General features: G+C 29.8%; 1 protein-coding gene across 1 annotated transcript in view; it reads left to right on the forward strand.

The window, feature by feature from the left end:
• Positions 1-13,888: 13,888 nt before the first annotated feature.
• The window catches only part of LOC129961601 (ephrin-B2a-like), a 537,603-nt gene continuing 532,362 nt past the window's right edge, over positions 13,889-19,129 (forward strand). Inside the window, exon 1 of the mRNA XM_056075106.1 lies at positions 13,889-14,115. Coding sequence (XP_055931081.1) covers positions 14,000-14,115 — 116 coding nt within the window. The 5' untranslated portion in view covers positions 13,889-13,999. The remainder of the gene's footprint in view (positions 14,116-19,129) is intronic.

Here is a 19,129-nt window from a genome sequence, read left to right on the forward strand (position 1 = left end):
CTATTGAGACGTGATGGAAGGGGTCGGTCACCGATGCTTGACCCTCTCACGTGACCTCCAGTTGATAGGGAATTACACATGAGAGGTATTTTTCACGAATAAAGCACTCCCGCACGTTTTAAGAAGAGAAGAAAGTGTGATAAAATATTATTTTAAGTTTTTTTTTATTTATTTATCTTTTTGGTTTTTTTAGAATAAAAAAAGGAATGTGTCTACTGTGTCGCAACACTCTCTCTCCTTTTCTTGGGAATACCGAAAAGCTCTTTTTCCGAAATCCTGTTTGTAATGTGCTATTTTTGTACAGAACGGCTATGAATTATGTTGTTGTTAATCCCCTGAAATGACGAGGTAGTTTTGGTTTGATTGCAAGTTTATAAAAGTGATTGCAAGTTGTAGTTGATTTTAAAGTGATACCAGTTTTGGTGTGATTTCAAGTTAAATGGCCAATTTCAGTTTGGATATATTGAGAAAAAGAAAAGATGGACGAATAATTTTTTTATTAGGCTTGCTTATTTCAAGTCTTTGAAATTTCAAATGGAATAATCATTTGGGTATCCAAACATTAACTTTTTTGAAATTTTCTTCCTGAGTATGTTATATAAATTACGTTTAGTTAATATTAACATCCCATTTCTGAAATAAATAATGGTCATTTTTTTCATGTGATCATCGTTTTTGACCAAAAGAAAGCATCTGAACCGGCATCCTACTCTTCAAAAATGTTTAACCCTCTGCATAATATTTAACGTCCACCAAAATCTTGAAAGAAATCGAGTATCGATTTTGGTTTTAAAATTGAGATTGAGCTATCACTGATGGTAATGTGGAGAGGTGATATTTAATAACAATTTTACGTTCAGCTGTCACATTGTGAATAAACTGAATGTATGTTGCAATGTAGAGTAGTAAGCATTTAAAAATGTCCTTAATCGAAACTAACGTAACTATTCCATTCTCCTAAACATTATCATAAAAATACATTCATCTGACATGCAACGTCCTGTAAAAACCAGCGTAGAGGTCTCTCCAAAATTTTCTAGCATACTCTTTAATGAAAGTGTTGGCTCTCTCCCCCCTGCATGAAATTGTGGACCACGGGCAAGGCCATAAAAGATACGAGTGCTCATATTTTCCCACATATGCAAATAGTGTGATTCTTCATATGGTAAATAAAACTGATAATTGTGGGTTAATAGCATAGCATTGGTTGACAGTAGTTACGACAAATCGATCTTACTAAATCTAGCGTGTAATTTTTATTGCGATTAATCGCTGCCTTGTGGTTACTACATAAATATCAAATTCAATTATGGATCTTAGGCATCTATTTTATTGGCAAATTAAAAGCAAAATTTCAAATAGAAATATAATTATAGTGGCAAAATCACATGCTAAATTTCATTTATTTAAATCATTGCGCTTTTGAATTATTGCTTTTGCATGTAATATGAAAGTATGGACCGACAGACCGGCAACCCTTTGACAGATACGGTTCAGAATTTGATAAGAATGTCCACTTTAGATGCTATACTACTTTTCCTAAGTTATTACGATTTCGAATTATCTCTTTTACATGCATTAAAAAAGTATAGACAGATAGAAGGTCAAAACTCAAATGGATTTAGTTCCAAATTTTTTAAGGTTCTACATTTTATATATTAAACCTACGAACTAAATTTTATCTATCTAGCTCGTTCCTTTTTCTTTTTTTTTTATTGTGGTAATTGTACTGGGATAGTCTGGTAAACAGAACTAAAAAATGGATTTCTTTGAAAATTAGGTAGAAATATAGATATATCTTTTGTAAAGATCATGAAACAAATTTCATCCGCTTCAATTAAAACATTTCTGGTTACTTTATTAACAGACAGACTTACAGAACAATAGAGAGACAGACATAATAACAAATATGTGTTTTTTCGGACTCCGAAACGCGGAGATTCGTCAAAATGTCGCGTTTGAACTTTTGATGATTCCAATATTTTCTCTTTGTGTATCTCGTTTACCTGAAAGTAGGAAAACAGCGAAGTTTCATATCAGAAAAATCTCTGAAAATTATAAGTCTCTTTAATCCCATTTTTATCTACACATATTATATCTTTTTCAGATATATATACATATATATACAGGTGGTTATCAAAATAATGGAAACACCTTAGATTTATAAAGAATCCTTTATTAGTATAGTGTAGGACCGCCTTTGGCATGTCATACAGCCTGGATTCACTTAGGAATCGATTCATCCAAGTGTTGAATAGTGTTTAGAGGAATATTGTACAGAGGGAGATAATACGAACGTTCTAGGAGAGACGCTGGTGGTGGATATCGATTCCGTACTGAACACTCTAAAATAGACCATAACGGTTTAATTATATTCAGGTCGGGTCATTGTGCGGGCCAAGGCTGATATTTAATTTCATCCTCGTGTTCATCAAACCATGATTGGAAAAGTCTCGCTGCATGGATAGGTGCATTATCATCCAGGAAAATTCCATCTCTTACAGGAAACAAAGTTTGCATCTTAGGATGGACCTGGTCAGCTAAAATTTCTCTATACTTCTCCCCAGTGATCTTTCCTTTCAGAATTATGATTGGTCAGCAGAAAACTCCGACATGGTTGCCCATATCCACCTCCATGCTTGACAGTTGGAAAGAGACAATCACGATCATACGCTTGTGCAGGTGTCCTCCAAACGTGCACCCGTCCTATTGCAGGGAAAAGTGTGAAACATGGTTCGTTAAACCACATTACTTTCTTCCACTTATCTATAGACCAGGTTTTTGTGAGTGCGACACCACTGTAGACGACATTAACAATTAACAACTGTGGCAAGTGGCTTGGGAATTGCTGTTCTGCCATAAATGTTCTGTTTATGAAGGTGTCTTTTAACCGCAATCACTGACACTGGAGAATCCAGATGGGTCTTGAGCAGTTGTTTGTTTTTTAGCCATTACAGTCCGCTTCAATACTCGTCTGTCTCTTTCACTGAGCTTCTCTTTCCGCCCACTACTTTGCTTGCCCCGCGCTATATGCAATACTGCCATGACTTTAGACACCATACCTTTAGAAACGACTTAAAGTCGGAATGTTTCGGTCACACTTGCACCAACTAGACGGGCTCCTACAATTTGTCCTCTTTGAAAATCTGAAAGGTCTGACATTTTATGCTTTTGAAAAAAATTCAAGAATTGCAGAACTTCAATAAAGCTAACACATACTACCAGAATATATATATATTGCTATTTATATATAAAAAAACTGGTGGCTATTATTATATTTTAATGCTTACGAAACGCATTCAAAAATGCCGTTCACATGTGTTTTCATTATTTTGATAACCACCTGTGTGTGTATATATATATATATATATAGTCTAAATTATCATTGTAGTTAAAAGTTGAGGTGTTCTCAGAAAAATGCTTTCAGTGAAATTTAACATGGTTAGATGAAAATATAAGAATCATCTTATATTCTCATGTAAAAACTAGATGCTTTAGAGTTTTAGACCACGCTTTAGGATTTTAGAATCATGCTTTAGGGTTTTTAGAATCATGCTATATGATGCATACTTTAGGATTTTAGAAGGCATGAGGGTTAGGCTCAATCCCAGAAAAATGCTTTCAATGAGATTTAACAATACAGATGGGATGATTAAATGAAATATAAAAGATTCATCTTCTTAGATTAGTTGTTCATTAATATATATATATAAGATTTTCTAAGATCAAAGCCTTTTTCTTAGGATATAACATTGAAGAAAAAGAAATTCAGAGCATTCAGGGCAAAATATAACTTAAGTGTAAAAGAAAACGTGCCTGTTTCGGAAATTAAAATTTGACCTTCAATTTTTGAAATTTTTTAAGTTTTGCTACTTTGTTTCAAACATTCGAAAAATTCTTTTTAATTAAAGAAAATATACAATTTTTTTCTTCGTGCCTTCCATTCAATTTTATTATAATTTAATGATATACATTCATACTATATGATATTTTAATGTTTCATGCATTTAATTCATGTATCAAATAGTTGGTTAAGTTATAGACTTGAACTCAAACTGGCTAAGAATTGACTAAATTAAAAATGGCTGAAAATGGCTCTGTAGTTTCCTTGGAATCTAAAACTCCAATCTTATGTTTCAAAAGCATCACTTATTTCCCGAAACTGCAAACTTCACACACATAAAAAAAAAAACATGTCTTATCTCTGTCACGCATTTGCAATTTCTACATTTTTTCACGTTCTTCACTCTTCCATTTTTCTTCATTAGACCCTTCTTTTTCAAGAATATCCTCCATCTTTGCATATGCACTTGAACTTGGAAAACTGGTGTCCAATTACCACTCTCTACGGCAAAAAGTGCTGGTAGCACATACAAAACAGCATTTTGACGCAAAACATCGTCTATTAATAAGGCTATTTATGGTATGATACCTTGAGCACGTTCAACAGAAGTCCATCCTCACCAGCCTTGTTCTTTTCTACCATCAGTCTCAGTTCATTCCTTCGTACCATCACCTCCTACCCATATCATCTGTGAAGCAATATCCTTTTCTTTTTTCTTTCCCTATAAGCGCTTCGCCTAACGAGTTATGGAAGGGTATCTTCTGCATTAAGAAAGAGTTTTTTAAAAAAAGAAAGAAAGAATGAATGAAAGTTGCCGCATATTTCCCACTTCCTGGTATCTCCTCTACTTTCCCCCACCTCTTAAACGCGAGCAGCGCCTCCAAATTACGTCCATGCCTCACGACTGGTCATTAAAAAAGGCCACTGTCCGTGAGCCGCGATTTACCGGAGCTTAATACATTTCTCACGTCCCGCGATCCTTTAACGGGCGCCCAGAAGATAAAACCGTAATTGGACGCAACGAAATACTAATATTAATAACAAAGAAGAGGAGATAGAAAATGGCAACAGTATAAAGACTAAAAAAACGACGCCATCTTAGCTGCAGGTGAAACATTCCGAAAAAATCGTCTGCAGCGAAAGAAAAAAATATTAATAATAAAAGAAAAAGAAGTGAATTAAAAAAATTATTCGAAATTCATTGTTTTATTTTTTTACCGAGGTTTACCTGCATTGTTCTTCGTGGAATAGATTAGCAATGGAAATAAGGCTGGATTTTCCTAATGGTTGTTCCGTTACAAATGCGTTAATTGGAAGCGAACTGAAATCAGAACCGCCTGTGCATCATCTGAGCTGAAAAATGGGGACATCGTGGACTCTTGTGAAATAACATGACCTCATAATTAGATACAGAATAATATTCTACAGTATTAAGATCCGGATCTCTAATTATTTCTTATGCTATTGTGGGATATAATTGCAGTATAGAAAATTGTGTTATTGAAGAAAATATCCGTTTGCACACCTTGAGCCTTTTAGGGGTATTTTTTTTTCTTTTTTCATTCTTTTCCGATTCATTTTGCAATTCAATTATTTAATAATGTGTATTCAATTATTTCATTCGTAGTGGGTGTTGCCAATTATATCAAATTTCACACTTTTTCTTTCAATTATGAACTAAAAAGGAACATTTGTATACCAATTATTGAATCAAAAGAAACTTTTTCCTTTCACCAGATGAACACACGTTTATACACACCTGTTTTTAACTACCAACACTTACTAGTTAATTTCAGTTACAGTTTAGCAGCTGTTGTTGTCTTTTATCTCGACTCGTGTTAATTAAAATACACTTAATTAAAATTTGATTAGGATTACTCATGTTAATTAAAATATACTTACTATTTATAATTGTTAAATTATTTATTTCATATTTTGTTGTTGTTTGGCAACGTATTTTAAACTATGCCTAAGAAAGAAAATCCATCTTTAGTACAACAATATTAAATTGCATTGGAAGATAAGTTTCTTTTGTAGATTCCATACTAAATACATAGCAGAAATTAAGATGTATGCTTTTGCTTTGAAAATAATTAAAATATTTGAATGAATCAACATTTTGTAATAAGACACCAAAAAATGCTACCTCAGTTCATCGTTTTAATTCATTTTCATTTAACAACTGCATCGTTAGAATTCATTTCTTTGCCATTTATTCACATTCAGGTCCATAGAAAATCCATGTTGGAATCGTAGAATGAAGCGATTAGTTGTTCACTGGCTGGTTTTATATCAATTTATTTTTTGCCTTCTTTATAAGTTTTTGAGGCAAGCTTAAGGAAGACTAAATTAAAACGAATGAATCAAAAAACAAAATAATTGTACAACAGTCTCAGTAAAATAAAAGAGACACTTTTCATTCATTTATTTACGTAAATCTTTATAAATGTACTTATTCTTTTCCTTTGCAATCAATCTTTTAATTAAACGTTTTTTATCTGATACAGTTAAGAAAGATTATCTATTTCATTTAAATATCCGTTCAGAAAAATTTAATTTAATTAAGTTTCCGATTGCCGTAATAATGAATGATTTTGGAATATCTAGAGTAACACATTCAGGTCAATAAATAAAGAAAACGCACTTTAAATCTTATAAGCTAATTGATCTAATTGTAAATTTGATTCAGAAATTTAAAATTTACAAAAATAAGAAATGTTTGAGTATTTTTTTTTTTTGGGGGGGGGGAGGGAATATATATATATATTTTAAATTCGGGCAAAACTTTATGTTCACTCTATATGATTAATTTGTGAATGACTTGCCTCACTACAAAAGACTTTTTATAGGCAGAAATTATCCTATATATGTCACTTATCCTATAAGTGTCTTAAATTTGAACCAAATAATTAATTCAGAGGAATTAATTTTATTCGAGGCAATAAAAAAAAGCTTTATCCAAAAATTCAAATTCAGATAACCTAGATATATAAGCACAACGCTATAAAAGAACAATTTTTAAGGCGAAAAAGATTTATTTAAAGTATTTAGTGATTTAATAAATAACACATATTAAATAAATTAACAGAAAGTAATTTTAACAAATAAATTGTTAATAATTTTAAAGAAATTAAATAATTTTAATAAATAAACAAATAATAAATCAACAGCATAAAGAATTTGTACAGTATGATAAAATTTTAGAATAAATTATAAAATTTAATCTTTTAACTGTTTCGACCTCTTTGGAAAATGCGTAACTAAATTGTGTAGCAAAAAATTTAGCTTCCTTTACTATTTATTACTCCTGACGAATATACTCAACATGACGCAAAATGCATTTTTTCCATGACAAGTATACTAGTCAAAAACAGTTAAGTAGTTAAATGTGAATTAAAATATGTTCAAAAACTTTCTGAAATTGGTGAAAGGATTGTTTTATTTAGTGTTTTTTTTCTTTGTCTATGAATGCATTGCAGCATAACATAGATGGTGTGTGCGTGTGTGTGTGTGTGTGTGTGTGTGTGTGTGTGTGTGTGTGTGTGTGTGTGTATAAAAAGCATAATCTTTGAAGCTAAGTCGTGGCCGAAGACAGAAAAGAAGACTTTGAATTATTAAGTTCGCTTTATTGCATCCAGAGAGGCACGAATTATGTACAAACAGAAGCGATGGGCATAACACAGAACGACACAAAACAAAATGACGGAAAGCTAATGAAAATTTTATCCCTATGAATATATACTGTGAGATTTTAATAGGGATTTTCAACACATGTCAATCGCAGGCAAGGGAATCATAGGGAACCAATCATAATCTTTTAAAAGAATTTGTTTCAGTCCGCAATATTTTATCCCTTCACTCGGAGTATGGAACTTGTCGGCTTTTAGCAATTTTAGAAGTATTGCGTTGATTAAACAGAAAAGTGGAATGGGATCAAAAAATAAGAGAATATTTTAGAACAAAGTAGATATGTGCTGAATTGAACTAAGTATTAGGAAATTAATTAAGTTTAAATTAAATTTTAAAATATAAAAATATTATTACACACACACACACATACACATATATATAGAAAGAGAGAAATAATATAACTACTGAAAAAAATTAAAGAAAAAATACTTTTTACTATATTTAATTTTTAATTCAAATCAAACAAATTAAATTTATAATTTAGAGGACTTTTAATCTTATATTAATACGAAATGAAAGGATTTAGTTTAAAAAATTCGATTTACTAACTACAGTTAATGGAACTACCTAATGGAATTAAATACTTCCAATTAGGAAAGTTTTACTACTGTACTAATTCGCTCATCTTGACTAAACGAGTTAGGATTTTATTACTAAATATTAACAACATCATTTTTTCATTGGATTTTATTCTGAAATATAAGATTAACCTACATTTAAGATTTTATAGACTTAAAAAAACGAAACTTTTATTAATGCTAAGTAAGAAAAACCTAGAGGCAATAAACAACAATAAAAAAATATTTATAATATATTATTTAAATATTTTTCTCCAAATTTATGTTAGCAGCTTAATACACATCACGTACAAAATATAAATAAATTTGCTCTGATTTATTTTATCCTAGTTAGCGCCAACTTCTAAAATATGCAAACACGATGTCGTGATTCGAAATCAAACATTTTACTCTTTTGAAGTGTATTATAAGGACATGTTCCAATGAATGACCTTAAATCAATCTATAAATATTCCCAGTGATAAATTGTAAATTTTAAGCATATTTTATAGCTTGCAAAAGCAGTTTTTTTTTAACATAATAACCTCTCAATGAACTAGAAAGGAAGAGCATTAAATTTCTTTACAACGGAAAAAGTGGAAACAGACAGAAAAGTTGGGAAACAAATACTTAGAACAGAACAGATTACTTAGACTGATTAAATTCCAGTTAGATTACTTGGAACAGAACGTAGTAAAATGGAATTGATTCGTGTGACGTCATAATCACACGATAAGATAATTTGTTATGGCATCTACCAAATAACCGCGTTTTGTTTTGCATTCTGATGAGACATAGTGTATTTTTTTCCTCCTACGAGATTTGGATGCAGAATTTAAATTGTATCAGAGCATTTCATTGCATAATAAGAACATAAATCAATAAATTATATTATTTTTATTACTTTATTATATTTTAAGCTATGTTTTTTTCAAGTTCTGACAAAATATCTTAGAACTAAATACTTTTTTCAATGAAATGTTGCTGAAGTTATGAAACACTGCGTTTTTGATACATCGAAAGAAAGAAAAAAAAACTGTTTTGTTTCTTGTGTAAGACAGATTTCAATCTATGAGTAAATTTTTTGCCATCTTCAAAAAATATTTGTCAAAATATTTCATATCAAATAATAAAATATGTCGGTAAATATCGTAACGATTGTCTTTAAAGTTTTTAAACTAGGCATTTTTACCTCAAATATTGCCAAGCAGGAAATTTTTTAAGTCATTTTAAATCATGTTACTCCGTATGATGGAGTCAATTCAACACTCATATGATATACGTCGTCACAATTACATTAATTTGATGCTGAAGGTGGCCGCGGTGGCCTGGTAGTAAGATCTCGGCTTCGGAACCGGAGAGTTTCAGGTGTGAGACCCGATTCCACCGAAGAACGGTCGTGTAAGCGAGTCTGGTGCACGTTAAACTGTCCGGGTCAAACGTCCTCCCGCTGGTATAGAGCGGTGTGGAGAGGGGGGTGCCAGCTCAGGTGTCGTCCTCGTCATCTGTCCACGGTTCAAAATTATGTGGTCCGTCCCAAAATAGTCAGTGTTGCTTTAAAATGGGACGTTATTATAAACTAAACTTGATGCTGAAAGACATGCGCGCAGTTACTCTTATAGTTAAATATCACTTATGGTCTCTGTTTTTTAGTATGCTATAAATTTTTAATTTGAACCCCTTTTTTTAACGAATATGTACATCCTGAGGTAAATATTTATACGAAAATTGGACTTTGAGAGATCTTTGAATATAGATTTTGCGTACAGAATAAATTTAAACCCTTCTGGATTACAGAGTGAATAATGGGATTAATTCATATTCACATTATTAAGATAAAATAGCTTGTCCCTATCAAAATTTCGAATCTAAAACGCTTCGTCCTATTTCTGCTCATAAAGATAAGAGCATTCTTTATTATCACTCTTTTAAAATAATTCTATTTATTGCCTCACATATTCTTCGTAATTTAATTCTGATTCGCATATTATAATTTTTATTAATTTCATGTCTTTTCCTTTTTATTTCTGAGATATTCTTCTTCTTCCACATTATTACAATAGCTTTCGCTTCTAGTGATCACGAATATAATGATCTATGCGTTGTGCTGATCAAAATAGCGAGGAACAGATCTTCCGCATATAAATACACAAAAAGAAACCGCCCATTCTAAATGATCAACAATTCTTTTATAGTGATTAGTTTCGGTACCTATGTGGTTTGACATGGCGGTTTTATTAAAACCAAGTAAAAGGATGATACTGATATATCGAAAAGTTCTGCAGATTTTTCTGAGAAGATTGTAAGAATTGATTCAACGTTGACGCAAATTGAAAGACAATTACAGAAAGGACAATTTGTCATGAACAGATGAATCAAAGAGTATGACTGTTGTCTTTTTTTCTTTGGAGTTAATAGTTAAAACCCAAATGATAACTGACGGCATATCAGCATTAAATGATTCGGATACGTATTTAGATAGCATGTATCGTCACATTTGTCACACGACTGTGCTGTATGAATTGAATCGACTCTCATACTCGTACTGTATTCTTATGATGTTACTCTGTTAGTATCAAACAAGAAAAGGGAAAAGAGAATTACATATTTCAAAAAACGAATACATAGCTCAAACTTAACAGTATTTTCTAAGCCTATTTGTACAACTATTTTTATGGCATCAAAACAAGTAGCATTAAGGAATGGCTCTTCCAAAACAAATTTTCCTCTCTTCACTTTTTCGTCTGCGGCTTAAAGGACACCGCTCATCCCATCCCAGTAGTTGAATTATAAATCACAACTAATTGGGCGTGGGCGATTCATCGTGAGATTAAAGCTTACCGCCGTTCGAATTGTTCTTCCGTATTAATAATGAGGAGATAAGTGCCAAAGGGGGGTGCATCTGCCACCTTTCACAGTCTGACACCGTCTGACAGACACTGAGCGTGTCAGACCCGATACGAACACGAAAGGAACCTCCAGTTTCATCAGGCCAGGTGAAATCCGCCCTGTCTTTTGGCAAGGGGTGGTGGAAGGCCTCCTAATGCCCTTAATATCTGATGCCAGCACCTCCCATGAGGACCACCGATTAATGGGGCAGTGAAAAACATCTGCTTTCTCAAATACCCAAAAAATATAGATGAGGGGGCAATGAGAGTTTAGGGCTTCCACCCATGAATCAGTGGTCGGTGCCATCCTCCTTTTTTTGAGGTAAAATCGTTTGCGTTTGACTTTTTTTGAGTGCTGTTTTGTTTTGTGTTTGAAGAGGCTGTTCGTTAAGTGGAAGAGGTTAAATGAAGGGGTGCTTCGAGAGTTTCGACATTCTTCATGGATGAAAAATTACATCGAATACAAAGAATTTCCGGATGATATATGTCTAGGTATCCTCCTTTATATAAATTGTGGAGGTTCCCAGACGCCATTTAAAAACATGTTATACACGACCTACTATTGCTATCCGTTGAAGGAGTGAGATTTATTGCAATAACTCAGCATGATTGCTTTAGATTTGACCTATCCCACCCTTCTATTAAAGAGCCTGCTCTTATTTTCACTGTAGTAATGTCGATAAATCAAGATTCACGAAAATGCAAGGTTACAATTATTGTGATAATTATTAATAATTTAAAACAAGTGACTGGAAACTGCTTACGATATCAGAAGTAAACGTCCGATAAAGAACTACGTAATTTTATTCATTTTTTCATCACTTTAAATTTTTAATGCATTGCTAATCGCTTGAAAAAGAGGAAATATATGGATATGTGTTTCTGCTTGCTTGCCTTATTATACTTATGGCTATTACATTAGAATGTTTAATAAGTTTTGAATACATTTTATACAGATAATATTCCTGATTAGCATAAATAAATGATTAGATATAAAACATTTATATTTTCAAAACTTTTACATATTTATTTATTTATATGAAAATAAGGGAAAGCGTTCCTTTTTTTTTTTTTTTTTTTTTTTCCCTAGCTTCAAATGTTCCACGGATTAAACTTTTGTGATTTGATAAACATCAAATCTGTAGTTCATTCCAGTTTTACACTATTGTTAAAGTGCGTACCGATATTCGATGCAGCATCGGTGCGTTCTTTAAGTTCATTGATTGTTTTCAGCAGCGATGCTTATAAACAAGGTATTTGGTGCAATCCCATTTTTTTTTAAAGTCATATTAGGTAAGATCGATCCCAGGACATTGGTAATCATGTGACGAAAGGTAAATCAGCACATTTAATCTAGTGTTATGGCATTTAGTAACCCAAGGGTTTCCAAACCACAATAGGATGAGCTCGTCTTGTTGGAAGATAAAATTTGTACTATCTCTTCTTAATTGTGAAAATTATCGATTTCCAACATGTCCAGATAATTACCACCTGTTGAGCGATGTTAAAAATAAAACTGGGGGGGGGTCTTTGTTTTCACTATTATATTATATGCGATAGTTTTGAAGATTTAATTTTTTTAAATCATCCAGTTACATAAACATTATGTTTTTAATTTGTTAGATTTTTATATATTTTTAAATTTTCTAACATGAGTAAAATGATGCGTATAAATGTGGAATTAAATCACAGAGTTTTTTAGCTATTAGCTGTAATAAGTTTAAATACCATATGAAAGAAAAAAATGTCTTGGATACGCTATAGTATCTCATATGTACTTTCAGTTCTTACATACATTGAATTAACAGAAACTATTTCACATATATCATGCCATCTAAATAGGAATTCAAATAATTTATGAATTTGCTTTTGTAATTAATAATATATTTGTTTGGTCTTGTCTCAGATGTTTATATTTTTATAAGGTAGTTACTAATTAATACATCTCTGTATGTTGGTAAAAACCTTATTGTTTAGAAGAGCATAATACACTGAATGTATTGAAAAATTTCCCGAGATATTTTTTTTAAACAAGCGTTTCTTCGAAAAGTTGAATACTTGGATGTTTTTGAATTGACAAACGCATTTCTCTTCGACATTATAACCATCAAAAGATTTATTGCATTTTTAAAAATACAAAATAGTTGTACAGAATGTAAACACATCAAATGATGCATTTACATTTCGTAAATCCCACAAAAAATTTTGCTGTATAATATGCCATGGCGTTTATTTTGTTACGTAATTATTACTTCAAATAAACTTTTCTTTCATTCCTAGCAAATACTGAATCGAGATTTTCCGATCTTTTATTAGTTTAAAAGTTTTTAAGATAAAAAATATATTAAAAAGGTATTTAGCAACTATGGATTTACTATTCCTATACAAAAACTTTAATTTGCATTTAAAATAAAACCCATCTACTTAAATATTTTCGAAGTTGTTACATTAATTTCTTAGTCGGCACACAAAAAAAAAAAAAAAAAAAAAAAAATCTACACTACGCCGCTGAAATACCACACCAACCGCTAATTTTCGACGACGATGAGGCTTTTCCTCCCTCTTCAACTTCATTAAATCTCCCTAGATGGCGCTGGTCACCACGAAAACACACCGTTCCTCTTTTTCACACTTCTCTTTCGAACAAAAAAGTAAAAAGAAAAAGAAAAAGAAGCCGAAACAGCAACAAAAAAAATAACACCTCGGCGATTCGAAAGACCGGTTAGTTAGCCTGGTCTTCGAAGCGCTGGCTGAGAAAAGAAAAGAAAAGGAAATAAAAAAAGAATAACAACAAAACCGCATTGACGCTGGCAGGCAGGGAAAAGTCTTGAAACAAATAAATAATCCAAGAAAGAAAAGAAAGCAGGGAGCACGCGGTGGACTCTGGCGCGGATGGTAGAAGGCATGGTATTCGGTTTGATGTGTTAGTGCTAACCGGACGTATTCGGTAGTTAATTTCACACTTTTAAGTGGTGTGCTGCGTGCGTGCTAGTGATTACAAATTTTGTCTGCCCGGTGGGATGGCGTCCTGCGGTGTGATTTTGATGGTCGCTCTGTTCGGAGTCACGTGGGTGATTCCGGACCTGGCGATCTCAAAGAAACTCTTCGATATCCACTGGAACACCAGCAATCCCATGTGAGTAAACAAAAACGTCAACATTTGATTGTTTTATTTTGACAACAAATTTGTTGTGTGATTAGAGAGGTAGGAAAATTTAGCCCAGGGCAATGCTAAATTATCAAACAGAAAAATGGACAATTGCCTATAAGCCCCGAATTTTATATATATATATATATATATATATATATATATATATATATATATATTGCGACATTTTCTGGATATTTTGATCTCACGCTTTCATTTAATTTATAAGGGTCGTTCGTTCAAATTGATTCAAATTAAAATCAAGTATCGCTTAAATTTTAAAACATAATTCGAATACTCCTAACTGATTATTTTTTGCAAGTTTTATATTATGCTACTTAAAAACACTAAAAAAAATTATTTTTCACAATTTAAAAATTAACCGATTTAATAGTTAAATAGTATTCAGTCTCCTTTTTCCTGTTTTGTTTAAAATTGATTTAAATTTAAATCTTCAATCTCTTATATATACATGGGAAATCCTGAATCAACTCCTAAAGAAGACTAGTTATTAAATGTTTTGTCAGTTGATTTAAATTTTTTATGTGCTTTTATACAAAATTCAAATGAATAAAAAAAATTATCTGTTATAAGAAGTTGGAAAGAAGGAAAATTGAAATTTAGTCTGGAGTAAGAAATTAGAAAGGCCCCAAAATTTGCATTATCTAATGACTCCTAGGAAACTTACTCTAGTCCAGGCTCAAAAAGTCTTTTATCCAGTGGGGTCACTCCGTTATCATAGGATGGATTTTTTCCCCCTCTACCCTATTCATATATGCAAGGGGGGAAAAATAGTCAATAAAATTACAAAATAATGAAATTATTTATCAAATTTAAAACAAATAATTTTGATTAGTTCTTGATGGCTTTTTTTTGCATTAGGAAAATGAAACATAGAAAACAAAAAGTTTTTCAGTTTCCCAAACTCCTCTATTGCGACAATATTCTGTTATCCCTGGAAACTTTACTACGGAACATTTAGTAGCATACTTTAGAGCAGTGTTCCGACAACAAAGAACTACTGCTCCATAAGTTTACAATGAAACAATGAAAAATAAGAAACAATGAAAAAAATGAAATCAGAGCATCCTGCATAAATATATTATCAAAATAATTCAAATAGCAGAATATTATCCATCGATTGATTAAATTTTTTTTCTTATATCTGATGGATTTTCCACTACTGTTTACAGAGTTTTACTTGATAAGATTAATCTGTTATTACTATTTCAGGAAAGTATAAATGATCATTATAGCAAACGGATCAAAAGTATAATTTTCTGAATAGAATAAAAATCTGGCCAAATATCTAAAGCTGCAAAGGGTAAAAAACTTCTTAGGTTCAAGATTTAATTACTATTTTAAATGCATAACACGCAACCAGAGTAGAAATTCAGCCACATAAAAGGGCTTTTATGAATGCTGTTTGATATGACTTTAAACACTTGATAGTTCAATTTTTTATTATCTACGTTCATAAAATATTCGAGATTTTATGGATTCTACTTAGTTTGTGAACCGAATTTTAATACCGATAAATGTCTTAATTTTAGTTCTGAAGTTTAAAAAAAACGCTGTATTATGATACAAGAATAAGTAAATCTAGTCGGTGATTCAATTTCAGCCAAATATTTTAATTAAATGGCTTTTTTTTTTTTTTTTTTGTCATTTTCGAGAGCGATTTTTTGAAAAATCTTATCAGATACTTTTTATACGCAAGTGACATTTTTGATTTAAGTTTATGGAAAGTGAAACTTTTACTTAATGGTTGGATTTGAAAGTTCAAACATCACTCTAAAACTTGCCATAAAACTGTCAAAATGTGAATAGGATAAACATTATTCAAGTAAATATGTGCAAACATATGAAAATGTGAAACTAATAGTGTAAAATAAATAAATTCTTCTAACCATTTTCCTCCATACAAATATAAAATATCATTGGCAAATTTCAATTTTACGTTCTCTTGAATACCTGAAGCAATGATTTATTTATAAATTACGTATAAAAATTAGTTTAAAGTTATATTTAAAACCTTTTTATAAATTTGTTAGCAGTATATTTTAAGTTATATTCTATAAAAACTTATCCATAAATATTCAATAAAAGCTGAAATAACACAAGCGTCTTAACATTTCAACAAATCGCAAAAAAAAGATTCTAAAATTGACAAATAACTTAAATGTATAATATATGATGATATCTAAATTTTCTAATAGTATAATATATACAAAATATATCGATTACAATTTTCATAAAATCTTGTAAAGAAAAAAAAAAAATGTAGCATTTTAAAAAAATTGAAAGTAGAGATGCCTAAAATTAAATCTCTTGCACTTTTATTTAAAAATACCTTATATTCTGGGAGGGAAAAAGTTGTTAATTTCAAAAACATTTATTTATTTTATAAGTGATGCAGAATCTATCTGTCATTTTTTTTAACTCAACGGAATTTTAAAATAATACAATGGTAGTTCTATGAAGAAAAAAATCCAATTAGTTTTTATTTTAGAAAACGCATTACCAAAAGTAAACTAAATATGAAATAACGGAATTATATATTATATTGAGAAAATCAAATAAAACTGTGTTTTAGTTCTATGAATATAATTTTTACTTGTGAACGATTCGGCCGATGAAGTAAAAATTACAGATCAAACTTTGTACTAGATGGCCAAGATGAAACGATATTAATGAAATATAAAATTTCCTCTGAAATAAAACTAAATTTTATTAAGTACTTAGGTTATAGAAAATATTTGAATTAAAAAAATATTGTTTTTTTTTCTTTCTTTATTAGAAGTAATTAACTGTTTAGAAAATTAACACGCAATATAGATTTATGTGAGTTATCACAAAATGAAATATTTCACATTTATCTAATACTTAATTTTGAATCTAATAATGATAGGAAGGTAATGTTATATCATTCTCGAATATAATATATATCTATATTATAAATTATTATTTTTTTCAAAAATATCCAAACGTTATTTCGTTTTAATTTTAGATTTAATAAATCGTAAATCATTTTTGAAACTACTGCATAAAATTTTTCATTAAACTAGAAGTTTTAATAAAAGATAATAATTTTTCGTTGAAATTTTATTAATCGTCTGTCAAATTATTATTATTATTTTATTTATGATTCAGATTTGCACCATTCATAATCCCGTGTTGAGAGTGTCTATTCTTTTTAACTTTTTCTTTTAACTTTAAATCTTGCTTCACAGTGTTATTGCTCGAAGTTAAAAACCCATTATTAAATTTTGTGATCTTGACATAATAATATTAAGACTTCTATCAGACGATTATATTTTTAAAACGAACAAGTTACACAGAAAACACAATATTAAATTAAATAAAATGAAAAATAGAATCATTCAAGTAGTTGCCATTAAAAAACTTTCAAAAATAAAATCATTATAACTTGGAAAATTTAATATTTCTTTTTTATTCAGTTCCACAACTAACTACCTCCTTATTAAATGCTCAAATTATTGTTACTTTCTTTGCACGCGGAGTTATTTTTTAAATTTGAAGCAATAAATGCTGTTTACATTGCAACTAAAAAGATATATGCTAGTATTAGAAATATCATTGAATGAATTTTAACTGTATTTGTACTTAAATTTATTTGGTACAGAGAATATTCATAATTCGTTAGTGAAGCATACTAAGTATAAATTTGTGAAATTATAAATCTATAATGGTAAAATCTAAAATTGAGTATGAATTAATTATTTTTCTTTAAATAGTACTACAATAGGAATACTATATTTAAGAAGTAACTATAATAATTTATTTAGTTTTTGAAATTAAATAAATTTCTACATAAAAAAACAATAATTTTTATCTTTAAAAATATCTTAAATCTCCATAATACTTTCAGCTGAATCATAAAAACCAGTTAAAATATATGTAAAAATGTATGTTAATATGAGTTTATGATAGAATTTAAATTCCATTCATAGCTTTTTAAATCTAAAACTTCTTAAAATAATAATAATCTTCATCAAAGAGAAATTATCGTTTCGAACAATTGAAAATATATATAAAAAAATGTATTTTGCCAAAGAATTATATATCCTTGCCATTTATGCCATTTCATATCATTGAGAATTTAAAAGAATGATAAGAGAATATTAGAAAAAAATTGCAGAATGGAAAATTAGATGAAATATTATCGTTTGTACTAAAAATATTGTACTAAAAAATCTTTTTATCATTTTATTTTTTTTGTTGTTGTTGAGCAGGATTAAAGAATTATAATAAATAATAATTTAGACGAACGAACAATTATTCAAATCACATTGTTCTTTTATTAGAAATAGTGTATTTTTGGTATAGTGTAGTAAAAAGTAAAAACAATCAATTGTTTTCTGACAATAAGTAAAGAATAGATGCATTTTGATGAAAATTCGAAGAAGGGTGATTATGACATTATTTCTTCATTATTGACAATTATAGTTCATTATAAACATGATGCAATGATTCTTATAACATATATTCATTTTTTTCATTCATCATTAAAAGTTTATTTTTATGATTCATTAATTAAAAGCCGAAATGATTAAGATGATGTTTATGAGCTAGCAGCATCATAACTTTAGGAATTTTATGTTATACAAATTATTTTCTACGATATTTATTATTGTTTTTATTACTCTTTCAATTCAAAATTTATGAAGAAATGTTTTTAATATTTTAAAAATATAATATTAAAATTCAATTTTCAAAAAACTCATAATTTATTTTTTTTTAAAAGAATTCTATTTCAATATCTCAAATTTGTGTTTCAATATTAAATGTCGTTTACTTAAAGCTTTCTTGTTTATCGATATTTAAAAAAAATTGATAATTTATCTTATTACCTTGATAAGACTATTTTTTGCAAAAATAATGATTATATATTTTTTTAAAATTCGTTCTTAATTTTTTAACCTTTTTGCTTCATAAAATCGTTTGAATTTTATTTCTGGTTGATTCTTTAGGAAGATAC

Source organism: Argiope bruennichi, chromosome 2, assembly GCF_947563725.1.
Source record: "Argiope bruennichi chromosome 2, qqArgBrue1.1, whole genome shotgun sequence".
Classification (NCBI taxonomy): Eukaryota; Metazoa; Arthropoda; class Arachnida; order Araneae; family Araneidae; genus Argiope; species Argiope bruennichi.